The 26,669-nt window shown below is 44.8% G+C and overlaps 1 protein-coding gene across 2 annotated transcripts in view; it reads left to right on the forward strand.

Moving 5' to 3' along the window:
* TNFAIP8 (TNF alpha induced protein 8) overlaps nucleotides 1–26,669 on the forward strand; it is a 116,238-nt gene that overhangs the window by 30,728 nt on the left and 58,841 nt on the right. The window contains exon 2 of one of the 2 annotated variants that reach the window (XM_053665315.1): nucleotides 24,778–24,907. The exons of the other annotated variant lie outside the window; for it this stretch is intronic. Coding sequence (XP_053521290.1) covers nucleotides 24,895–24,907 — 13 coding nt within the window. The 5' untranslated portion in view covers nucleotides 24,778–24,894. The remainder of the gene's footprint in view (nucleotides 1–24,777; nucleotides 24,908–26,669) is intronic. 2 annotated transcript variants of the gene reach the window in all.

Consider the following 26,669-nt stretch of genomic DNA (forward strand, 5'->3'; position numbering starts at 1 on the left):
CTTGGAGCGCCTAAACTTCTGCATTTGGCTGCTCCCTCTGAACTGAGGCTTCGAGATGCTCCCAGGGTGCCCTCCTCCCCTGTAGTCCCTTGTGACTCCATGTAAATTAGATGCTGCTCTTCTGTATTCCTCCAGAAGAGGAATACAGGACTAAGTATATTGGACTGTAATTGTGGGTCTTTTGGCCTGCCGCCCCCACTAACAATAATCATAACTGCTAGCATTTGCTGATACTAGGCTCTTTCCTAACGGTTTTATTTGTATTAACTCATTTAATCCTCACAGCAACACTGTGCAATAAATACTATTATTAGCTTCATTTTAAGGACAAGTAGATGGAGTCATGGAACACTGTATAACTCATGCAAAGTTTTGCTACCACTATTTGGTAGAAGCAGGGTTTGATGCCAGGCATGTTGGCTCCACAGCCTGAATCACTGCGCCCACTGCTGACGGGCGGCAGGCACTAGACCTGGTGAGGGCACATCGTGGGCGTGCTGGGTTGAAGGGGACAAACAGATGAGTGGCTACAGTGGTGCACCGTGAGCTTACTGAGGCCAGCGGGTCTGAAACAAGGGCTGTACCAGACTGGCATTTGAAAATCTTCTGTTTCACTTGACTACTTCCTCAGAGTTGGCTGTCACTTTCTAATGTGATTGATATTAATCTTACCTTGAGTAAGGGACAGAGCCTGTAGGGATGTGGGTAGAGTACTACTACAGAAGGCAGTGATGACCTTCTGGGAACTTCTGGACATCAGTGACCCACAGGAAAACCTGAACGCTTTCCCTGCTGTGATTCACGGTGCAGCCCTCGGCAAAGTCCTTAAAACCTGCACTTCAGTTAAATTCTGCCTCATATTACAAATCTTGTTACTATCTTGTTGGGAATGTGAAATCAAAAACCGTAATGACATAAACTCACTTGTCTTCGATGAACCATCCCTTTTTCTCCAGGGGATAATTTCCTTTGAACAAACTGATACAATCTTTCCAGAAATTATTTTCAATTATCATCTGCGTGTACCTTGTACACAGGTTTCCCTTTGGGATGCATCAGAAAGCAAATGAAAACATCCATTTAATACAAATTGATTTAAGTGGTACATTTTGCTAAATTCTACCTCTGTGTTTGAAGCTTCATTGCACCAGAACAGAAAAATCCCGTGGGAATGGTGAGGTAAAAATGACCTATGAGAGGGCATGTCATTAAAGCAGGTATTAGTAAGTCAGTGTTATATGCCTTCAGTAACAACATGAAGAGAAAAATAATGCCACATTGCTTGTAAGGAGGATGGAGATAAGCTTAAATCTTCAAACTCCAAACAACAGAAGAGCCATTTGAAAAGCAAGTTTTGGTGCTGCGGACTCCCAGGTACAGCCTCACCCAGTGAGCAGAATGTAAATAAGCTGGTTTGCAAAAGAAAATGTCTGGTGGAAGTAACCCATGTTCAATAAAACACCTCAAAACTTAAGAAAGACTGTGGGGTTAAGTAAAACAAATAGAACAGTTTTCCTTCCCCTAAGTTACAGTTTAAAAGTAGCTTTCTGGAAATTTTCTATGCCTATTCAAGTATGTATATTCTTTATACACACACACACACAAGTATGTATGTACACAAAAATAGGACCATGTTACTATATTTCATGGATTCTTAAATGTTGATTGATAACACATAATTTCACAGATATGAAGTTATGAAGAGATGTGAATTCACAGTCGATAAAATACAGAATGTTACTCTTTTAGGACTCACCTTTCTCCCCACATATTCATATTTCAAACATCAGTCCAAATCACCAGTGAGAGACCTACTTTATTCTTTCTACTTCATTGTATTCGATATTCCAAATCTGTATGCAAATACGAGTTCATGTTCCAAGTTCATGAGTGTATCATGATTTGTTTAAGAATTCCCTTAATTGTTGAACATTCATGAGTTTTACAGGTTTTTATATTTCAGGTAATGCCACAGTAAACATCTCTTGCTTGTATGTCACCATATATAAGCAATTATAAGGCAGATTCCTAGAAGTGGAATTACTGGCTCAAAAGGTGTGCACACAACACATTTTTTTGGGTGCCCCTTCTGTAAGGCCCCTCCTCGCTTCTGTGTTTTCAGTGTTGGGAAGGAACCAAGCACAGATGACCCACTTCTTCCAGCAGCCCTGATAGAGAAGGACTCTGGAAAGGTGGACAGACACATCGAGTTAAGCATCTGTATTTACCCACTCATGCCACAGTCTTTCTACTCAAAGATGCATTTTTTTTCCATTTTTTAAACAATTCTGCCTTGGGGGTATATGCCGGCGATGTCACAGTCCTTCCTCCAAAACCCTTGCTGTGAAATTGTGGGTCTTACAAACAATGGCATTGGAAACTGAGGAAACATGCCATACGATGTATTTTAGTAAGTGGGTGTATAAGTCCTTCCGAGCTTTATTTGAGAAGTATTCTTATTCTAATTTAATGAGGAAAATAGAGTTTTAACTATCTTCCCATCAAAGCAAGTCTCAGAAACTGCAGAGATTTGCAGACAGTTTACCAGCAGCTACTCCTCTGCTTTGGGGTCTGCACATGTAATTTGAAAGTGAACCTTCATTTACTATTGAGCCCCGTTTCAAGGAGAAATCAAGTCACAAGCAGCACCTTGAGAAATACCGTTGCTGTGTCACTCGGAATTACAGAATTTAGAAGCTGATTCCATCCCACTTAGCTTACAGAGAAGGAAACTTACAGCTCACCATGTGGTGTTTTGTGCATCTTGCCCAACTGAGAATTGACATTAAAGTAACATTAAGTGAGTATTGCAAAGGCACAGCTGCACTCACGGTAGCTTTGCTGCAACAGACAGTGATTCCCCATCCTGCTGACATCCCAGCCATCTCCCCCGTGACCACTCTTAGGGTTTAGGGTCACCTGCATCGTTGCCCACCGGCTTGGTGTTGGCAGCTCTGGCCTCTCACATCTGTTTCTCCTGTTTAATGAGGTTTGAAATCAAACCACCACTCTTCCTCCACCTTTATTTTTTAGTTGCCCAACTGGTGTGCGGTATATCATGCAGGCCACACTCTCCCGACTCTTGGCACCGACAGGCTTCCATGACATCAGGGACGGCCTTGGGAGTAGGTCTGAAGCAGTTGGCACTTAATAAACATTCTTGGCCGTGTCAGCTTTTTTGGTCTCTCTGCAGACTGTTGGAATGGTGCACTGGCAGGGGGTCTGAGCCAGGGTGCCCTCCCCTTTCTTCTCAGTTATCTATCCCATCCCAGTCCCATTTGCAGAGAAGTAAAAGCACTTGTGCATGTGTGTGATAAAATTGTTAAACTGTTCTTGTTAACTGTCAGCTGGTATCGAAGGAGACAGTTATTTTACATTTTTCAGTTGCTTTTTGTGAAATACAAAGATCAAAGTCCTTTTCTGCAGTTTCCCCCGCTGCTCAAACCACAACTTCCTTCCTATGTATTAAAAGCTTCTGCAGCACATTAGTTTCTAGTCTTCTTTCTCACCATGAGTGGCAAGTAGTATATTTTATAGGACAGAGATGAAATGCGCCCACTTCATCTGTGGGTGCCTCTGAGTCTCTGAATGGACACCCATATAAGACATTAACAGGGCTATATTTAGAAGCACATTTTGGTTTTGTTTCTTAAAAGAAAAAACCCTTTGTGGAGGTGCTCCTCAGTAGTTCTCAAGTCCTTCTGAGGGAAGCTCGGCTGGGGGCAGGGGCGTGAGGACTGCTAACCGAGGACAGCTGCGGTTCACTCCAGCACATCCTCTGGAAGCGGTTCCCTTTCAACAGTCATTTCAATGATATGTTAACAAGATGGTTCTGAAGACTAATGACAAAATAACAGGAGAGCGAACAGGTAATGCAGGGGTAGTAGTTCTGCAGGAGACGGCAGGATCAGCGTTTGCACCCTGGGAGACGCCAAGCCGGAGTGCCCCAGTCTCAACACACCGTGACAGCCCCAAAGCCCGCCAGGGATGCTGGGGGTCAGAGGGCCTTAAGTAGGACAGTTCTGCTCTCTGGCCTCATAGGAGTTGCGTGTGGGCCTGAGAAGCCTGGGGCGGACCGTTACCTGAATTTGAGCTCTAGTGCTTCCCAAGTGTGAGGCCTTGGCCACTCAGGTTACTTTATTTTCTTAAGCTGAAGTAGTAACTTCGAAGTTTTCCCACTGAAAGTGGGAAGAAAGAAAACCAGATACGCAGGATTGGGCGGGGCGGGGGCCGCTGGCATAACCTGGATGAAACACCTGGCACATGGTGGGATTTCAGCAAGTGGCTGCTCTTCTTTCTCTCTCCCTCTGTTAGTCATTGATTTCTTTTGTGGGGAAAGTTTTTTTTCCTAAGGAGGTGGATTGTAGAAGAACAGAAATCATTAACGGCACCGAGGGTGATTGTACCTCTCAGAACTCAGGTGCCTTTGCAGAGGTAGGAAGGAGCTGTTACTCTTCAGTGCCACCCACACATAAGATGCCGCTGGGGGGGTCGGCCGGACTGGTGCTGATTCTGGTGGGCAGTGCACAAAGGCTGGGAAGTCCGGGCAGCCACCCTGGGAGGGTCCAGAGACTAGGAAGCCCTGCGCTCGCTCACAGAAGTTGAGCCTCCCCCAGGACAGTAATTCCTGCAGAGGGCACTCTCTGCTGGGCCAGACTCCAGGCTGGAGGCCAGGGATGTTCCCCAGAGGAATTCTGGACAGCTCTCCACAGTAGAGGGAAGGAAGGTCTCGGTAAACTTGGGGAGGAGAGAGAACCAAACCTGATCAGGGCCCATGCCTAGTCTTTAAGGCTGATGAAAACACTTTGAAAACAGGGGTTCACTCTTCCCTTCCTTCTCCTTTTCCTCCTCCTCCTCTGTTCCCCAAGATCCACCTAAGAGTCTTTCAGCAAAAACATTACACTCCAAGGGCTTAAATATTCGTAGCTTGGTTTGTTGTTCATTTTAAAAAGAGCAAAAAGGGGAAAATGGCAACATGAATTTTGAAAGGTAAAATGAACACTAGGAGCCTAATGAAAAGATCCTTTTATATTAATGGGATGGGGAAATAAGGTGATTAGCAAAAGTGGAGTAAAATTAGTATGAAGTGCTAATGAAGGGACCTTGAGGGCCTTCGCTCAGGAAGAAGAACAAAGGTCTGGCTTGTGGCGTCTGAGCATTAAGCGGAGGAATACAAGATCCACAGACCCCTGTGGTTCTCTCGAGGTGCAGCAGAACGTTACTTCTGTTGTTGCTTCTCCAGGGTGATTGCAAAGTGGGGAGCTGGCTTCTTCGTGGCACAGTGTTTCTTCACCCAGTTTCCACCGTACCTTTAAAGAACCAGCCCTCCACTCTGTGTCATGGTATGGGCTATTGAAAATAGCACTAATTAATAACCTGTAATTATCACTCAGAATCAATAGGAATGGAACGCTTATGTAGAATATTTTCAGTGGGAACCCAGGCATTACATTTAACAGAGGGAAGATGTTAGGTAGCTACAGAGCAGTACCAGGTCTGTGTGCTTTGAATGGGCATCATTTTTCATGCCTATTATCTGATAGGCAGAGTTTGATCAGGCCCAGGGTTGGAGGAAGTGGGCAAACAGAGGCGTTCTCAGTCTCAAACACTGTTGATAAGATTGCAAACTGGCAACTTATGTATTATAATTTAAAACACATGTACCCTTTGACCCAGCCATTTCATTTCTAGGGATTTATTCTTAGGTAATAATTGGACACATGCAAGAATGTGGATGCTCAGGTGTATTCCTAAGATGATAGCCACTGCAACACTATATGTAATAGAAAAAAAACTGGACTCGGCCTAAATGTTCATCAGACTTCAGCAAACCTAGTTTATCTAGGGTTCACTGAGTCGGGGTGCTGCCACGTGATGAGCTAGTGCTGAAACATGACCGCGAGAAAAAGGAGCTATAGATTGACTTTGAAAGATGTTAGCAATACATTAGTAAATTCCAAACTAACGTGTATAATATGATCTCTTTTAAGTAAGAGGGAAGGAAGTGGGGTAGGGGTAGGCGTGCTTATTTGGCTCTTAAACTTTGAAGAGGGGGCTGGGGAAAACAGGTGTGAGGGGGTGTCTCATACGGCTGTGATTTGCATTTTCCTAATGATTAGAAATGTTGAGCATGGTTTCATGTAAGTGCTGGCCGTTTAAATATGTTCTGTAGAAAAAGGTCTATTCAATTTCTTTGCCTATTTTTAAACCAAATTTTTTTCTTGCTATTGAGTTGTGTGAGTTCCTTACATATGTGGCTGTCAATCCCTTTTCAGATATATGGTTTGCACAATTTCTCCGACTCCATATATTGCTTTTTCATTTTGTTGATCCTTTCTTTTGTTGTTCAGAGCTTTTTAGTTTGATGTAATTTGCATTTTTGTTTTTGCTTTTGTTATTGTGCTTCCGGTGCCCTGTTAAGTATTCTTGGCTCCCTTGGCAATATTAGTTGACTGTATATGTGTGGGTTTATTTCTGGGCCCTCAATTCTGTTCCACTGGTTTATGTGTCTGTTTTTATGCCAATATTATGTATTTTGACTGTTGTAGCTTTATGATGCAGTTTGAAATCAGGAAGCATGATGCCTCCAGCTTTGTTTTCTTGGAATTGCTTGGTAGTTGCCTATGAATTTTAAGATTTTTTTCTATTTATGTAAAAAATGGCATTGGAATCTTGACTGGGATTGTATGGAATCTGTAGATGCCTCTGGGTAGTATGGACATTTTAACAAAGTTAATTCTCCCAACCCACTGAACACATGGTGTCCTTCCATTTATTTGTGTCTTCAAATTCATAAATGTCTTCTAGTTTTCAGTATACAGATCCTTCACCACCTTGTTCCTAAATATTTTATTGTTTTTTTATATTATTTAAATGGGATTATTTTCTTTATTACTTTTGCAGATAATTCCTTGTTACTGTACAAGGATTTTTGTATGTTGACTTTGTTTCCTGCAAATTTACTGAATGTGTTTAAAATTTCTAATAGTTTTTTGGTAGAGGCTTTAGGATTTCTGTATTATAAGCTCATATCATCTGCAAAGACATGTATGCTTCTTTTTTTCCCTCAGAGATTTTATTTATTTATTGCTGGAGAGGGCAAGGGAGGGAAAACGAGGAGGAGAGAAACATCAATGTGTTGCCCCCTCCTGGGGACCTGGCTCACAACCCAGGCATGTGCCCTGACTGAGAATGGAACCAGTGACCCTTTGGTTTTCAGGCTAACAGTTAGTCCCCTGAGCCACACCAGCCAGAGCGTGTATGCTTCTTTTCCATTCTGAGATTGTATATTATAGAGCAGCCTTGGATGAGTGATTTTAGTTGGTACATGTAAATACAACATGATCCTTGTGCTTAAGAAGGGGACACACTCTGTCTGGGGAAACAAGACTCAAGCACATGAGACATTTTCATGCACCTAGCTTAGCTTGTAAACTGTGTTAGATTATCTCATTGACTGATCCGTTTTGTCAGCATCTATGTACTAAGCATTTGGTGGTAACATCTGGGACTGAAGCAAAAACAAAATTAAGTTAGTTTTCTAACTGTAGACAGAGCAGTAGACAGAGCAATTTCTTCAAATGCAATTATCATACAATACATACAGGCAATGTAGCATGGTGGTTAAGAATGACCTGTGTCTGTTCTGTTCACCTACAAATCTCCAGCAAGTAAAACAGGATCTGTCTGATGGAACCATTCAGTAATACCTGTGCATTGAATAAACGCTCATAGAAGCAGTCCATGCCCTCTGGGAACTTCCAGACCACTGGTAAAATCCACTTTTCCCATTATCCCTAGGACATTCCTCTGCCTATCCTTCACAAACTTGGCAGGTTTCTTTGACAATGCTAGGTTAAGTCAAGTAAAGGAGTGCTCTGTACTGCAGGGGCTCTCATTTTGTTTCAGGGAGGGTGCTGGATACAGCACATAGCATTTACTGAACTCATTTGAAATGAATGTGTATGGGTCTGGCATCTTTGGGAAAGGTTGGTTTGGCCATAAAAAGTCAGAAGGAAGACTCCAAGAGTATAGGGAGTTTCAGCTTTTGTACTTACTAGTCTCTCTCTAACAGCTAAAGCAATACTTGGCACTGCTTAATAAAATTTGGGGGAGGACGGAGAGCACCAATGATCAGAGTGGCTCAGCAGGCTAGTTATGCCTTAGACTTACTTTTTAACATATACATGTATACATATATATTAACGTATGTGTATATATATGAATATATGTGTATGTGTGTGTGTATGGTCCAGCACAAATAACACCCCTTTTTAATTACAAACTCATAAGCATGTAATTCTGTAACATAACAATATCACACTCAAGCATACCATATACCATATGACATTTTAGGTGAAAAGTTCAAATTAAAACTACAAATTGTTACACCCATAATATTACCCTACCAACCACACTCAAGCAGGTGCTACTTCTGCCTGACCCTGTATATGAAATAAATGAATGCAATAAAGGATTCAAAGTGAGGGGGTGGATCTTGATTCAGACATGGAGAATGGGACTCTCAGGCCAGGTCATAGAGGTTGGTGTGAGCAGAGTGTGTCTGTGCAAGACAGTGGAAGTTGGTTAGATTAGAACTGTGAGATTTTATTGTGGGAAATAGTTAAGGAGAGCACTAGATGGTTAGCATAGGATCTGAGTAAGAGTCTTCAGACTTGGGCAGAAGAATTGGGGCCATCAGAACGAGGGAACTTGCATATTTTTGAAAAGAGGGACAACTTGAAAGTGGCATTGAAAAATTTGACTTTTGTGTGCAAGATGGGTTAGAATTAAGTGAGCTGGACTGAGCCAGCTCAGAGGCACTTGCAAATCCAAGAGTGAAAAATCAGAGTCCTAGCAAGGAAAATCAAGCATTAGGGAGAGACTTGAAAGAAGAGTCGGTAATGCATCGTGAGTATGAGTCAAATCTGAACTCCAGGATTAACTGAAGGCAGGTAAAGCGTGTCCTGTGGTCTTTACGGTGGCGTCTGGAACAAAATTTGCATATCCTGTACCTTCTCTATGTCTGGGAAATTTTCTCCTAACCAAGCGTTGCTAACCCAAATCAGTGAGAGCTTGAGACATTTATAGCTGGTGGAGTTCAAGTCACTGATAGGGATTCTTGCAGAACCAGGGGAGCCACATTACATGATGGTTAGGAGCTTGGGCTTCGGTGCCAGAGAGAAATGGGTCCAAGTTTTGGCTTTGCCTTGGATGAGTTTCTTTCTTTCTTTTTTAACAGTTTATTTATTTTTAGAGAGGGGGAAGGGAGGGAGACAGAGAAGGAGAGAAACACTGATGTGTGGCTGCCTCTCTTGTGCCCCCTACTGGGGACCTGGCCTGCAACCCAGGCATGTGCCCTGACTGAGAATTGAGCTGCTGACCCTTTGGTTCACAGGCCAATCCTCAGTCCACTGAGCCACCCTAACCAGGGCTGGATAAGTTTCTTAAACTGCCTCAGCCTCAATAACATTGTCTTTCAAATGGTGACACAAATGTATCTCCTTTACAGTGCTGTCGGGAGCCAGTGAGAGAATGCATATGTGGCGCTTAGCATAATACTGTATGCATCACACAAGTTGGTACAAGTTGCTGATTATTGTTCCTGAACTAAGAGAAGTGTCTCTGTCATGTGTAAATGCGTGTGTGTGTCTACTTGCTTTTTTCCTAATTAAAGAAATAGCAATCAATCAATCTGTTAGCATAACTAGTAAGCTGCTGCATGGTTGGTGAGCCGTAACCAGAGACTAGTGAGTAGGGGAACAGTCCCCTCGGGGGCAGTGCCAGCCCCTTCTCTGCTAAAGTTGGAACTAGGCCCTGTGCTGCTGAGCAGACTGAGGAAGGTGGCAGAGGATGCCAAGGCCTAATGGGCAGGGGGGAAGAATATTGGCTGCTCATGGCCGTGGAGCTTTTGTACAGGTGTCAAGCTTTGCTGTCAACACTAGATAGGTCCCTGGTAATGTCATCGACTGGGGGATGGACCCCCCAGGAAGGGCTTGACTTCCCTTTCCTTGTGGGCTCTCCGAGTGTCTTCCCAGCTCACTGCTTGTTAGTTTGTTTGTTGTTTTGAATGAACTCAGCCTTTGTCCCAGGCTGGTTTAGTGGTGCTCATGAAAGAGATGGCAGCTCCAAAGTCATCTTCATGGTCCATCTGGCATTTTCACCCTGGGAGGAAAGAGGTCTGTTTTCCACTCTGTGAAGCTTGGTTTCTAAATATTCTAACTGTGGAGTGTTTTAAGTTGCAGTGTTAGGATTCAGGTAGGTAAATCTTTATGCTCTAGTTCCTGTCCAACCAGGAGGGAAAAGAAAACATTTGCAGATCAGAGCTACAGTTCACTTTCCTCTTGTTCTCTGCTTTTTTCTGTTTACTGTAATCATGTAGATTCCAGTACTAAGATAAGGAATACTCTAATTTGGTGGAATGACTTGCCTTTTTGTGCCATCTTATACTGATTCAATGATTTACTTGATCTCATTGGTACACTATAAGGAAGAGAATCTTACACTTGGCTGCATATTAGAATCTTGTGGCTTCAAAAATCGGGTGCTTAGGACCTTGCCCAATTGAATTAAGTCAAAAATATCTGGGTGTGGGACTTGGAATCAGTACTTTCCAAAACCCTTCAAGTGTTCCCAGTATGTAGCCAAGAACCAGTGTCCTAGAACAGTGGCTCTCAACAGTGGCTCTCAACCTCCACCCCGCTCCCAGGGGACATTTGGCAATATCTGGAGACATTTCTGTGTCACAACTAGCTGAGCAGTGTGCTACTGGCATCTAGTGGGTAGAAGCCAGAGATGCTGTTGAACAACCACCTGTGCACAGGAGAGCTTCACCATAACAAATGTAATTATCAGGCAGGAAATGTCAGTAGTACTAGGTTGAAAAACAATGTTCCAGAATAGTCAAGCTTAAGAAATAAGATATGCCAGCGCAGTATAGTGAGGAAATCATAGCATGTAGAAGTTACACGTTTGCCTTGCCAGCAAGATGAGAGGGAAGTGGCTTAGTTAGTGCTCTACCCCTTGTTCTCTTCTGTCCTTCCCTCTTGGTGGTCCTGGCCTGTCCTTGTCGCTGGTGCATCTCCTGGCTCTGATTTTGGGGACAGAATTTCTTTCTGTGGTTCCGTAAGTTTCCTGCACTTCAATGGCTTGGAGGAAGACTAAAGTTAGGAAAATTAAGTCCATAGAAATTAGCCAAAATAAATAATTTTAAAACAAGCTTTTGAGTTGCTTATTTTCTTGCATAAAATTAGGGAGAACCATTTGAAAGTGAATTGACATGGGCTCTAAGTAATAGGATTTTATCAGCTTTGGAGAGTTCTTTCTCTTCTGGTCAGTGAGAGAAGAGCAGGCTAGGAAGGGCATTTTTTATTTTAGCGCTGTGCAGTTCTTTCATTTCCAGACCATCAGAAATACTTTTATAGCAGGTTAACTGTAACCCATATATTTATTTTTATATAATTAGTGTTATGTACTTCATCTCTCTCCAGCATGACACACGTACAAGATCTTTGCTGTAAGTTGTCTTTTTCCTGTGTATTTATTATTTATATAATTAGTGTTATGTACTTCATCTCTCTCCAGCATGACACACGTACAAGATCTTTGCTGTAAGTTGTCTTTTTCCTGTGTACACTGTCAACTTTAAAGTGTTTAATTGAGGTGTTAAATTGTAATATTAAATATAAATATAATGTAACATATTAAATATACTCAAAACTGTTTGTTTCCAGAAATCTGATGAAAATGAGTAGTTACAACTTTTGAAGTTCTCCAAATTCACTGATCTTATACAGCTGGCTGATTGCCAACTTTTAAAAATTGTTTTTTTAAAGGGATTTAAAAGAGACTTCAAGTAGTACTTTTAATGCTCTACATCAACCTTTTATGCTAAAATTAAATTCATGTATATGTGTCTGGGGTTATGCCTGTAATAGTTTTTTTCAGTTGTCTCCTTCCTTTTTTGTTTTTTATTTTTAATTTTTTTGTTATTGCATGAGTCCTTTGCCTCTGGTTTAATGGAGTTTATTTATTCAGTGTAAATTTCAGGGCCTACTATGTGTATTTTGCCTTAATAGCTATATTAGCTTTAAAAATTGCTCGTGGGGTTTGAGGCACTAAGCCAACACTCTTGCATTCTGGGTACCTTTTACACCCAGTGGTCGGAATGTTTTAAATTAAGACTAGACGAATAACAGCTTATGTAAAATTTGGCATGAATACTCCAAACTTCTGTGTTGGAATAACATATCCTGTTTCTTTATTGAGTTTTAGCAATGATTCCATAATCCAAAGGATACTTTAATTTTTATCTAAGCCTGGTTTTTGTAGCTGTGCTTTTAACTTAATTTATAATTACACGTAAAAATAATTTTCTTTGGTTATGTAAACATTCAAGCTTTTCTTCCCACTTTGGAGTTTTGTTGTATGAAGTTTGCAAAAAAATTCATTCAAGTTTAGATGTAGAGACTCTTTCCTAAAAATTCAGTTGTCATGAGAACCATTACAGGGTGTGCTCAGTACATGGTCAGGTGTTCTCCTGAGTCTGAGAGTACACGTGTGTGTGTGTGTGTGTGTGGTGTGGCGGGGGGACTGTCTCTGCTGGGGCTGGGGCTGCAGTACGGGATGAGGAGCAAGAGAATTAAATCAGTGCTTAAGAATTGAATGGATCAAGCCTGAACTTTGAAGTAGAACTAACCTGGAATCATTCAGGTTTCCTGGGAGCCAGGGTTATTGTGGGTTATTTGGTATTGGTGTGACGTTTTTCCAAAATGTTTGTCTATACCTTCATCATACCAAAGAACAGCTAGGGGAGTCAGTGGCCCCTGTGTAGATATTTCCTAGAATCAGGACCTGTTTATATGCACATGAACTGATTTGGGTGCTCTGGACTAACAGGGTGGAGCAAGAGTTAATGGTTTCCAAACGTTTGAAAGACACGGGAGAGGGACTAGCTATGTTCTCTGTATCCTGAAGGCACAGAACCAGAGCCAGTGGGTTGAGATACAGGAAAACAGACTCTGGCCCAGTCCGAGGAGTGTCCAATGAGATCGAAGAGGGTGGAGAGAGTGAAGAGGTGTGGGGGTTCCCTTCCAATGTAGGTCGTCAGGAGGACCACAGATGGGACTGGACACGGGATTCCTGCAGTGGCCTGGAAGGAGACATTGGATTGGGTCAATGATTTTCAACCAGTGTTAAAAATGACAGCAGCCAACACAATAGCTGTCTGGTGTGGATGAATCAAAATTATACCTATTTTTTGGTCAGATCAGCAAAAAAATATTTTTTTGGTGTGCCGCAGAATTTCAGTAATTAGTTTTTATATGCCACAAGGTAGAAAAAGGTTGAAAATGCTAGATTAGATGGATATTGGACATTGAACTTGATATTGAACTAAGTTCTATTCCTGCCTAGCCATTTTGTGATTTTGAGGACATATTACATCCCCTGAAAAGTGGAGACACCTGGCATTCAAAGGGAACTCCAGATGCATTACTTTGGGCTCCCCGAGGGCTTATTGTCTTCAGTCTCTGCAAGTCCTCCCACAACTGCACGCCCTCGGTGACAACACCAGTGTCTTTCTGCATGGAGTGGCATCCTCATCAACATCAAACATGCCTTGTTATTACCTGTCTTAAAAAGCAAATGAAAATCCAGATTCATCCATACAAAGAAGCCTTCCCGCTCTAGGCCTAGTGCTCTCCCCTCCCTTCTGGTGGACTCCCTAAGGAAGTGTCTCTGCCTGCGTCCTGTCCTGCTCACGGCCCTTCCTCATCCATCCACTCCCCTAAATTGTCTCTGTTAAAGTCACCGGAGACCTCCATTCTAACAGATGCGTGGGCTCCCCTCTGCCTCTTACTCAGGTTCAGCAGCGTTCTTCATGCTTCATCCTTCTCTTCTTAAAACGCTTTCTTGGTGTGGCTTCAAGGGTGTCACACTCTCTTTTCCCAGTATGCCACCTGTGACTCCTTCTGCTGGACGCTTCTACTGAGGTGGCCTAGGGCCCAGTCCGGGCCTTCTTCTCCCCACTCTTATTTTGAGTTGAATTAATTCAGAGTCTCTGAAGATTCATGGGCATCAGTTTGGTTTTTGTTACACGAGGATACTAATGTGTAGCCAGGATTGATGATCCGGTGATTTTACCTAAGCTCATGGAATAAATACCAAATACTAGCACCTGACTCCACCATTAAAGTATGTAACACATCGTTTCCGCACTCCAGACCTGACTCTGCTGTTGTTTATTTTACTTTCCTGTAGGAATAGGTATTTCGATTTCTACCTCACCCTCCCAACCTGCTCCTCCCCTGGGTCAGTCTACACATTTATGTATACAGTTCTCAGCTGAAAAGCCTGGATGGCATCTTGTGTGTTCATTCCGTTGGCACTCCACAGCTCATGCAACAGCAAGTCTTGTCCACTCCCCTTCCAAATACCGCTGTCTCACACCTCTCCACTTCTACGACCACCATGTTTCTTCTCAGCAACCTGACACAGGTGAGCACAGCAAGAGCTTCTGTGCTCTGGCCTGTCTCCCTCGCCACTTCTGTTCATGTTGTCAGAGAGCTCTTACAAAACCCATCAGACCGTGTTGTTCCCTTGCTTCAAACTCTCCTGTCCCCTTCCATGTTGACTAGCAAAGTCCGCCTTTCTTACCACGGGTGAGAGGAGCCCCTTGACGTGGCCCTGGCCCTACTCTCTGATTTCATCTCTTACCCCTCCAGCTTTCCCACTCCTACTGGACCACACGGACTGCCTTGCTGTGCCTGAAACTCGCCGCGCTGGCTTCTGCCCCAGAGCCTTTGCACCCACCCCTCCCACTGCCTGGAAGGCCCTTCCCCCGGCATGTCCCTTGGCTTTCTCCCTCTTTTCAGCTTTCTGCTCAGATGTCACCCCAGGAGAAGGCCCCTCCAAAATGCTCCCTTTCTTCCAGTTTATCCCCTTCCACCCTCACATAGCATTTATCTCCGTTTGATATCCTATTGTCTGGCTGTTTTGCTAGAACCTCGTCACTGCTCTGGCCCCTGCACTGTTTAAAATGCCACACATCATAGATACCAATAATAACAGAGTGCCACTTCTAGAGGCCTGATCCCAGAACCATATGTTTTGTCACCTCTACGGCCCTCGGTCCCCTGTCCAGCCCCTCAGCAGACCGTGCTGCCCTAGCCAGGGTCTACTGCTAAGCTTCTCTCAGAACCTGGTCTCTTACAGTCCTGCCTCCCATTTGACCCCTGCCTGATCACGGATGACTCCAGAAATACAGAGGAATGGGAAGAAGCAGAGCAGCATCCAGCCTTTTAGTGATTGTTGGGTGGACACTGTCCAGTTCTCTCTTGACTGTTTAGTGCATACTGCTCCCATTTTCTACACGCAAGTTTTCCTTAACAGTCCAGTCTCTGGGTTTTCTTCATCTTTTTCTCTGCACCTTCTCAGTCACCATCCTCTTTTTTGTCCCTCTATTAAATGTTGGTATTTTTGTCCTGGCCAGGTGGCTTGGTCGGTTGGAGTATCGTCCCGTACACCAAAAGGCTGCGTGTTCAATCCCCAGTCTGGGTGCATATAGGAGGCAACCAACCAATGTTTCTCTTTTGCATTAGTGTCTCTCCCTCTCTTCCCCTCACGCTCTTCTTCTCCCTCCCCCCTCCCTCCCTCTCTCTCCTCAAATCATAAAAACATGTCCTCACTAAGGAAAGGTTGCTTTTTCTTAGGACTCTGGGTTCTCTGCTTTTCTGTCTCATCTGGTGATCCTGTCCATTCCCAGGGCTTCACATTCTCACATGGCAATGAGTTCCAAACTTACAGTTCAAGTATGACCTCTTATCAATATGTCCATCTGTAAAGTGTTCGTCAATACTTGGATAGATCACAGGCAACTCAAATTCAACATGCAGTCAGCTGAAGTTCACTTCTCTCCCAGTTTTCCCCTCAGTAAGTGACCCAGAGACCCAGAAGGCATCTTTCTCTACCTCAGTGCTATACCCAGTCAGTTGCCAATATTATCAGTTCTCCCATGAAGTGGGTAGGGAATCTGTATACACTTGTCCTCGTTTTCTGCCACCAGCTATGACCAAGACACCACCACCATGTCTTTCTTACCTGGATTACATTAAAGACAGTTCATGTGCCACACGCCCCGTACTCCCACCCGCTCTCTAGTCTGGCTTTCTGTGCTGCCTTGGTCTTTGTAAGATATCTGCCTGATTGTCATCCCCTGGTTAAGGTGTCTTATTGTAGTTTTGATAAAGTCTAAACTTTAAACAGGGCCTATAAACTTTTTTAACAGCCTGTTCTCCAACTGACTGTACTTGTTGGGGTCTCCTGGAAATCTCTGTCGTCCTCACTTCATACCCCACCACACTGTCCTAAGGCACCATATTCTGCCTCTGGCCCCCTTATTTATTAAGCCTAGGGGCCCCCATCAGGCACAGTCAGGCCCAATAGATATGTGTTGAATGAATGTGGGAAGGCGGTGGCCCTGGCTTCTACTGCCCCTTCTAATGGTCAGTGCCCTCAAATTCTGATTTAATTTCCCTGAAAAATGTAAAGGCCTCCAAAGTCAAAACTTTCTGTTTTGTGGTGTGGTCCTGTGTGTGTTTTTCTCAGTTCTGTAGTTGCCAGGGGCTTAGTAAAAATGAAACTAAAAGAAGTATGTGGGATTCTGCTAGCAATCACTTTCAATCTGTGCTAGCTGAATGGCCTCTGAGGTCTGAGCTCAGGAGGCCACCAGACGGGACTTGGAACCAAACAACCAGTGTGACCCAGCAGAGAGCAGGGAGACAAGCTGGTGGCACGGGCCTCTGCCGGGAACTTCTTCCACATGACCGTGTGTAAGCCAGGATCCAAGTGTCTGAGACCTGTTGTGACTTGTCTGAACTGCTCATGAAATTGTCAAACCTGTTTAGGAAGAAGGTGTGAACACAAGAGTGTGTTTGGGTCTTGAGCAGTAAATCTTACTTTAAAGAAACAGACAAAAACATAATCAGTTGTTGGTCTCAGTTGTAATGAATCTAAAGAAGAACAGGGAAAGCTTTTTCCTTTAAAAGACCCAGGTCAGAATTGAAACGTCACCCGAGGGCTGTGAGATTCTGGGTGAGGTTTCCCAGCCCCCCACCTCCCAGACGTCTATATGCAGTACCTTCTCAACAGGGATCAGAGGGGCCGCACAGTCAGTGCTGAGTCAAGAGGAAAAGCAAGAAGGGAATGACACACTTCCTGCCCTCAGTCCTAGGGAGTTTTTATGTTTTGCTTTGAAGATTCCCTAAAAAGTCAGAAGATTGCCCTGGCCACCTCTTAATCAGCAGCCTCAGTTTATTTTTGTGATCTCACAGGATGTACACACTGCCGTACATTCTTGTGACTCGCATATTCTCAGAACCTTTTCCTTGTTACAAAAGTATATATAGTATATTTATCAACTACAATTTGAGAAAGAGAGAAGGAAGGAAATAAATAAATAGATATCTTCATTTCACCACCCAAGAAAAACAAAACGAAACAAAACATGGTGCTTATATCACACCAGGACTTTATTTGTATGCCTGTAATTTTTCCTCTATAAAGATTATGTACTGCTCAATATAATTTCTTTGCCTTTATATGTTGCTTTGTAGCCTTTGTGAGGCATTCTTGTGTTATTAGCTACTCCACAGGTCATTTTAAAAGACTGTTTTGCATGCCCCTAGATAGATGTGCCGCAATTCACTGAACCAATCCCCCATTTGGATCGTTCGGCTGTTATGTTTCCACCGTCGGCATAACAACACACAGCTCCCTTGAACTGCAGCTGTCTGCACTTGTCTCTGTTTCATTGGATGTATTCTTAGAAGTGGTTCAAAGAACATGTGGAGTTTTGAGGTTTTGATCTTGATCGCCACTTTGCCTTCCAGACATTTTACCTGTTTCACCTTCCCACCATGTAATACACATGTCTTACCGTGTCCTGTATGGTCCTTTCCTGTTCTGGTCTTTGCCAGATTCCCAACTCCTTCTCGTACCCTTCTTCCCTCAGCTTCCGACACTGCGGCCATATCGCCCTTTTTCTGCTCCTTTCCCTGGAGCGTGTCAGGCTTGTTCTGTCTCAGGCTGGAGCGCCTGCTCTTCTCTGGCTTCAGTGCCACCTCTGCCAGAGCGGTCTCCCTCAGAAACCCCTGTTCCTGTCCATCCTGTCCGCTCTCATGATCTGTCCTGTATTTATTTCTGTGTCTACTTGTCTGCCACTTCTTTCTCCCTGAACGTCAGCTTTGTGGGACAGGAGACCTCATGTCTGTTTTCTTTTCCACCGTGTCCCCAGCATGTAAGGCAGTGCCTCCCATGCAGTAGGAACCGGATAAATGCAGGCTGATTTTGTGAATGGGAGAGCTCATCCATCACCTAGGGGCATGCAGTGTAATGTGTATAGCATTGCCGTCCCTTGGAGTAAAGCATGCTAAGTGCTTTAAGAAAGCTTATAAGTGAGAGATGGAGACAGAGGTGTGGGAGCTGGCATCTGGCTACAGCCGTCACGACAAGCCACAGGTGAGCTGGCGACGGGCTTGTTGCTGGTGGTGGTTGGAAGGACCTGGGAGGCCAAGGGAAGCAGGTGAGCAGAGGCCCAGAGGTGAGCGGGCAGGACTGAGATCACCTGAAATCCCAGGCAGCTGGAAAGCATCACACATTCCTCACCAAAGTGACAAGGTGAAGTGCGGACTGGACCGGAAAGTACTTTCTAAACTCACTTCTAGGCACAGATGTCGACGTGATGGTAATAGACCTGTGCTTTGGGAGGATGCACTGTGAGCGTAACTAAGTGAAAGGAGCAGTGAGTACAGGCAGTGGATGGAGTGGGAATGGGGCTGGAAGGAGGGGCAAAGGGGCAGGGCGTCCATCGCAGACGTGGGGAACTATGAGAACTCGGTGGCTGTGGGGGGAGGTGGGGTGCTGGGATAGGGTGGGAGAGTGAGGTTCATGATGACACCGAGACGTCAAGTCTGAGTGACTGATGGGAAGGTGAGATATGAAGCCCCAGAAGAGAGGCTGTTTGGGGTAAGGAAATGTATGAATTTGGCATCAGCCTGCCCTTGGCTGTAGGAAGAGCGTTTTCTTGATTAAACTAGACCACGTGCCTTCCTTTGTCCAGAAGGGCCCCAAGATAGGGGACCCTGGGCTCCCGTGACCCCTGCTCATCTGGAAGAGTGGCGCTGCTTAGTGGGCGGGGAATGCAGAGCTCTGACGCCTCTCCAGAGGATGAGAGGCAATGCCTGCTCCCCTGTTACACGTAGAAGGAGATCGTTTGATGTCACTGTGTCCTGATGTGAATTTGTTCCATTGTTGGGCCGAGGAGGATGGGACAGAGGACAGGTGCTGACTGGTGGGTGCAGGAGCAGGGGGTGCTGGGTGCCGACGGGTAAGAGGAGGAAGGTGGGTGGGCGGTGCGTTGCCCTTCTACACATGGTCAGGACTGCTACGTGTTTTTCCTGGGGCGGGTGTGGGCAGGGGCACTTTACTCAAGACATGGTGTAACTTTTCTTGCTCTTGAAATTTAAAAGGTTCTGGAAGTTGCGTTTTCAAATTCAAGTCTGAAAAATAACCACGTGGGTAAAATGACAAAACGGCAAAGTCTGTGTCCTCTAAAGAGGGAACAGAGTAGAACCGCTTCACTGGCCCTCTCTGGAAAGCTGTCTTTTCAAGAAGCCACCTTCCGCTACTGTTAAAGCCAAGGGTTTGACAGAATATAAATGGAAATGGGGATAGGAGAGCACAGATAAGGAGCCAGCGGTACTTGGCGGATGGGGTGACCTTCCAGCCCAAGAGGAGAACTAGCGATGACAGGGCAGCAGGGTGGTGACGGAGGCCAGAGAGGAGAGACAGAAAAGGGATCAGATTTGGCAGTGGAGGGAGTGCGAGCAATGCAGCTGGGGAACTATCATATGTTGCACATTAACTGGAAATTCTAGAAATTTATGGAGACATTTACTCCGAATTGGAGAGTTTTTCGTGGCCAATTGAGACTTTAATTAGTTTAATATTTTATTACTAGGGATCATGTTCAATTTCACATGAAGGTTTGCGATGGAAGAATGCTATAAAATGTCAAGACCCTGTCTGTACTCAGGTCTGGGGAAAATAAACCACATCCAGAGCGCCAGCACACTGACTGCAGCAGATGCTCCGTGTTTCTTTGCTTTCTAAATGCTGCTTTAGTGTTTTCACTGGTGGTGTAAGTGTGAGGAGAGATTCGAGCCCGCCTCAGAGAAGACGGACACAGAAGCCGGTTCTGAAGTGCCCAGCCCCGGCTCTCCCCGCAGCTGCCAGTTGAAGCCGCCGCGCAGTGGTCTGGGCACGCTTTCGGCCTCGCGGGGCTGCCCCGTTCTCCTCGCTGTGAAAGAGGTTAGATGGCATCAGAGGTCTTGCCAGTGCTGAAGTGAGGTGATTCTAAGAGAGGAAAGAGACCATCTTTATTGGTTTGTTTGTTGTGTCATACTTTGTAAAATTTATACCTAAAACACAGAAATAGGTACTGTATGGTGGAAAGGTCTGCCTTCCCACACTCCCTTTCTGTGCAGCCTGTCGGGGGCGGCCATGAGTGACAGCTGAAACGATGACAGACTTGAGAAGCCTGCACCCCAGACCTGCCCTTGACCCCAGCGCTGGCCCCCAGCAGCTCTGTTCACCCTGTTTACCTGACTGCTCTGCGGGGCCTTAAAGGGGAGGTTGCCAGGGGTCCTTTTTATTTCCCAGATGGTTCCACATTTGTGCTTTGTCTGCTAAACCAAGGACATGTTCATGATATGAAGAGAAAAAAGCCTATAGATTTAGAGACATACCTACGTTCATATCCTGGCACTGCTCTGAACAGGTGTATTAAATTTATGGAGCTCAGCTTGCTCACCGGTAACCAGAGGGCAATAGAACCCACCTCCTAGGGTTTTAGTGAGAACAGAGCAAATGTAGGGAAAGCACCATGCACGCTGCCCGGGTTCTAGCAGGTGCTCAGCCAGTGGGACTTCCCCACCCTTGTCTAGGTGTGAACCATGTACTTTTCTGCCAGTGCGAGTCCTCCTTGGGCAAGAGAGGGTAAGTCTGACCATCCGCCCTTTCTGTGATAATATCTGTAAACGGCTTTGGAGCACCTGGCCGATCTCAGGCAGTCCCCTACAGTAATTTCCCCTCAGCCTGTCTTCTTTCCCACTTCACCAGTGACTGCTTGTTCCTTGACGAAGAGGAGAGGGACAGAGAGAAGCCGAATCAGGAGGAGGCTCTGGTTGGACCATGGTTTTAGGGAGGCCCTTGAAAGAGTTCAGGGGGCTGAGAACGATGCAGACGAGGAGGGTGCAGAGAGAATGGATGGGGAATGGTGGGGAGTGGGGTTGAGCAGAAGGAAAATACCACTGCTCTTGGCAGCCACCAAGTCTTGTACTAGGGACTACAGAGTACCTCGGGAATGCCAAAGCGCGGAGGTCAAGGTGTTTTGTACATGTTTCCAGTTCTGTCTCTGAGGTTATAGCATCAGATGAAGTAAGCAAACGAAAGTATCTTTTTCATGCAGGCACATTTTATTATTCCTGTGCTGATTTTGTTGAATGTGTTGCCGATAAGGATGGTGGGCGGCTGTAAAGAAAATGTTTTTCTTGGGGTATGCAGTGAGCAGTGGATGAAACTAGGCCAGAGAGAAAGTGTGTGCTCTAGAGATTATTCTGGGGGGCGGGTAGGGCCTCGGTCTTCTGGCTTCCCTTCCCAGCCGGGCCTCACCATGGCCCTGCTGAATAAGCTGCCTATCCTCTTTTGCTCTGCCAGCGTCTTTGCAAATTGGAATCACAACCCACTTTCACCAGGTGTGGAGACAGGGAAATGACTTAAGTGTTAGCGCCTTGCTCCGAGATGCCTAGATAATGTGGAGATAGCATGCTCTGGAAGAGGAGGATCTGGTTTTCCACGAGCCACTGTCACGTGGTTGCAGATAGGTGGAAAGGAGATATCAGATAAGGTGGCCGCAGACTTCTCTAGGGAAGCTCTGAGTGCCTCCATGACAGGCGCTGCCAGTTGTACTCCCTGGGGCACCCCGCTTCAGAAAAAGATGGAGAGCCACCTGTGTTCCTGAGCACAAGCCGCCTTAACAAAGCTGGATCTGGACAGATTCCTACGTCACTGGGCCACCAGGCGGGGTTCCTAGGGCTGGAATCCCTGCTGCCTCCTCTCCTCCCCCTGCCTCAGACCACAGGGTGGTATCGCTGCATTGTGCCGCCATCACAACTGCTGATCCTTCCAGCTACTGAGGGGGTCCCAGTTTGCAAGTCCCTGGGAAGCATAGAAGAGCTGTATTCATATCTACAAAGGCAATCAAAGAGAGTTAGCTATTTTTTTTACAGAAGGGTGTCCTCTGAATTTTGACTGCTCCACAGATCTTCCTGATCTTTAGCCCCTGACTATGATTCTTCTTTCTTCCCAAATGAAGCAGGATGACCAGAATATATAACAACTGCTGGGATTGCTTAAAACAGCAAACTTTGAGTAAACCTAGGCATGTAAAGCCTGGGCAGGATGTCTTTAAGGAAATGGGTCCCCTGCCTGATTTGTCGCCCATCCAGATGTGTTGCTTTTTACTCTCCCAGTGTTGGAGAGCTCTCTGCAAAATCAGGAATTGGCCCTGCTGGGTGTGGAGGTGCCCAGCTGATACACAGGGCTGTAGTGCTTGCAGGCTTCTGTGCCCTTGCCTGGTGTCAGGAGCGTGCTGGTGCCTCCCTGACTGTGCCTGGGGCATGTGTGAGGGCACTGCCACTGTGTTGGCCTTGTTTTTATGTGATGCTGTATGACTTCCTCCAGCCTCCGCCTCCCACGGCTTCGCTGTGCTGCTCCTTCTTCTATCTGTAGCGGACAGAGTAATTTCTGAAGGCGCCTAGCTGTGCGGCTACCACTTGGGCCCCATTTTAAGGAAATGTGAGAGGCCAGTCCCTCTGTTTAGATGTAGCATTTCTGCTTTTTATACTTTGTAATTTATCCTCAAAATTGCCACTGAGTCAGGGTTTGGGAAGTACTTGTGATTTAGAAACCTGCTCATCCAGCCCCAGCCCATGTGGCTCAGTTGAGTAAGTGTCCTCCCGCAAACCAAAAGGTCATCGGTTTGATTCCAGGTCAGGACACGTGCCAGGGTTTCAGGTTTGGTCCCCAGTCAGGGCACATATGAGAGGCAACCAACTGATGTTTCTCACATCAATGTTTTCCTCCCTCTCCTCCTGTTCCTCCTCGAAAATCAAAAATAATACAATTCAAAAAACCAAAAGAAACATGCACTTTCAGGAGGAGTATTCTCTTGGTATCTTCTTTGACCCTTAGTCCCTGACGAATACGTAGCATTAAGGGGCCAGTCAGAATCTGGGAAGATAACACAAAGAAATGCAGAAGTCTAAACTTAGTCACATGATAATGTAGGCTAAGGAAAACAAGAAGGTACAATATGCTTGTAAGTTGGTGTTGATTCAGTCTCTCTTTCAGCCTCCTCTCCGAAACAGGTAGTGGTAGGCGTTAATGTAGGTCAACAGCAAGGTTCATTGCCATTTGAGCGCTCTCTGTATTTGCTTCACGTGCTTCCCTTTGCATCCTGATAGCAGTTCTCTGAGGCAGATGAGGTTATTCTCACCTACAGAGAATAAAATCACTGGGAGATGTAAAGTAACTTACAAGCCTACAAAACCAGGAAGTGGCACCACTGGCCCGTCAGCCACGCCTGCTAGACCCCAGAGCACTTGACAATTGCATTTCACTTGCTGTCTTTTTTTTTCTCTTTTTGCTGAGTACTTGTTAGACTCAAGACAAAGTGTTATTGCTTCAAGAGCATAAAAATAAAATCAAGAAACTTAGCAGGTAGTAGAAGAGAGATAGATAAGTAAGTCACCAAAAATAATACAAGGACCACTGCGATTAGGTAACACCCAGAAAGTGTTAACCAAGAAAGCACCAGCCATCCCCTGGGGATCCGCAGAAAGAGGCTTCGTGGAGGCGGTGCACTTGAAGTGCGCCAGGTAGAACTGGCGGAGTCTCAGCGGGGTGATGAGAGGGGGGAGGCTTGGGGGTGGCGCTGACTGTTGAAGCACCAGTAAATAAATAAGCTTATGAAGGAGTATTAGTGTATATGCACACATCTGTGTATTCCTATGCACATACTGTGTGTATCTGGATATAGTCATGTGCATGTTTTTAATAAAAACCTTATAGTCTCTTCAAAAGCAAAAGACTAATGATTTTAAGTAGTAACGTTGCCCAAACTCTTTTCTCTAGTTTTCCAGAGAACGAGAACACCTCCAAGCACTACTTAACTATGAATAGATGTTCATGTTTATACTGGCCAGGTAGGAATGAGGTGTTTTTTTCATTTTCTTTTTCCCAAGCATCTATGATTGGTGCTGCTCCCTTTTTTAAAGTATGCGCTCCTCTTTTCTAGCATGTCGAAACATTAGACTTCCTGTTTCTGCTTGATTTTGAAAATATCTCCCGTTCGCCTCTCATAGATAATCCCCGCGTTTCTGTGTAGCCGTACTTTACAGGTAGCAAGTGCAGGCAGCAACCAGTCCATCCCCATTGGGATGTGGAGACCTCTCTGGATTCAAAATTAAAGGCTACCTAATGCATTCCACTACAGGTGACGAAACCCAGCTCCCAGTATAACAAGCAAGACGACTTTCAAAGTGACTGTTGTTGACCAGTGTCTCTGTGCATTTGTTTGGAAAGCTCATGGTAGATTTTTCAAAAGGACAGTATAGATTCTTTTGAATTATTCTCAAGAAGGACTGACTCTTCCTGAAGGTGACACAGATGCCAGATGCCATAGAAAACCTGCCAGCGAGGGTGGCCGTGCATTTTCCTCCCGTCTGTGTGACTCTGCCAAGACTCTGACGCTGTCCTGATCGATAGAGGGAGAAAATGCTGAAACTAGGTGAGTTAAAACTGCCCTCAGACTAACCGGGGTGTAAGGTCCACATTGGAACCCAGCGGAATGTTCAGATGGCTAAGTAACCTGGTGTTGCTGTCTACGAGGGAATGACTTCTGGTCGTAGCTTTAAAGTGGTTGTGTTCAACAAATCACGGCTTTTCTTTCACTGTGGCTCTGCGTGTGGAGAACTGGCATTGAGCTGAGGGAGGTTTGACTACTGTGAGTGAAAAACAGCATCTAAATTTGCATGTAGACGGTTTCATTTGTAGACAAATGAAGGCTTGAAGTGTTTCAGAAATGGAGCTCCAAAAAGATTGGATGGCTTCTTCACTTAAAGTTTCTTGTTTTTACAGTTTCCATGAGCTTTATTGACCCTAAGACATCTCTGGCTCCCAGTGTTCTGGTGGCAGCGACACCAGGGGACGGCCTGTGAACACACGGTGTTTATTTCTGTTCCCCCAGTGTGTAGGTGTTTGTCAGAACATCCCTGCTACCACTCCCTCTAACAGCCAATAAGCAATTTTGTACTTTTAAAATACACCTTACTTATTTTCAACCTATTTAATGCTTCTATAAGTAGACTTAATTTTATTTTTAAGGTAAATTGGAAAAGTTTTTGAGTGTTGAAATAAAAAGAATTTTCAGCAGTCCTTAAATTTATATTTATGTGTACACAATTTTTTTCAAGTTTATATATAATTTCTGTTGAAATTTATTTAGAATTTTTCTGCTCAGAAACTTTCTGGAGCCCAACTTGAATGCTAGGGAGGAACTGAAAAATTGGAAGACATAGGTGGATGTTATTATATGTAGTTTCTTGGCTCATTAATTGACAGCTTGACAGTTAATGTGATTTCCTAAAGCCACGACTTCTTCTGCTGCATGGGATGTGGTCACTGGCACATCATTTATGTCAAGTGTACATTTGCCTACCAGATGCCCGGAGCTGTGCATGTGATTCTCTGTCAGCTCTCTTTGTGTGCATGTATATAGGCACATTCTCTCCGGTATATAAAAGTAGTTACACGTCTGTGACTATATTTCATGGCATATATAAAATTTGGGATCAGAGCCAGGTTTGGTTGGGAAGGTTTCATGGAAGAAGTGAGTTTTGGGTAGAGTTCCAAAGGGAGGGTAAGTAGCATACTTTGGCAGAAAGAAGAGCATATATAACTTTTCCAAGGCTGGAGTGATTAAGGCAAACACACTCATGAGTAGGCATGAACCATTTAAAGCACATTATAAATTACTGGTTGAAAATAGCCAGGCTAAAGGTGAAGAGGCAGGGGGGTACACGTAGAAGGGAGAGGAGGGGTGTGCGGGAGCTCCTCTGTTCTGTGTGGCTGGTAAATTTCACCCTTGGATAGCAGCACCCTGACCGTGTTGCCATCTAGTGTAACTGGCCCAAATACATGTGGGAGCATCACCCACCTCTTCTCACTTCAGGTTGAATTAATAGTGTGGGATCTTGGTGGCAGGGAAGCTTAGATGAAGAATTAGACAAAGGAAACAGGTGTGACTGTTTTCCAAAATGACATTAATTTTGTCTTAGGGGAAAAGTAGGGGTGAATACAATATATATTTAAATATATATTATAGAGTAATATGTTTATCAACTATAAAGAATTCCCCATAGAAATGTATTTATCAAACATTAGGAGTTTCCTATAGACAACCTTTGGAGGCTGTGGTATTGCCGAGAGTACAGGGTGTCCGTGGCCCTTCGGCACAGGGCAAGGAGCGTGCAGGAAGTTCTGCAGCAGCA

Source organism: Artibeus jamaicensis, unplaced genomic scaffold (assembly GCF_021234435.1).
Source record: "Artibeus jamaicensis isolate MK-2021 breed Jamaican fruit bat unplaced genomic scaffold, CSHL_Jam_final contig_402, whole genome shotgun sequence".
Lineage (NCBI taxonomy): Eukaryota > Metazoa > Chordata > Mammalia > Chiroptera > Phyllostomidae > Artibeus > Artibeus jamaicensis.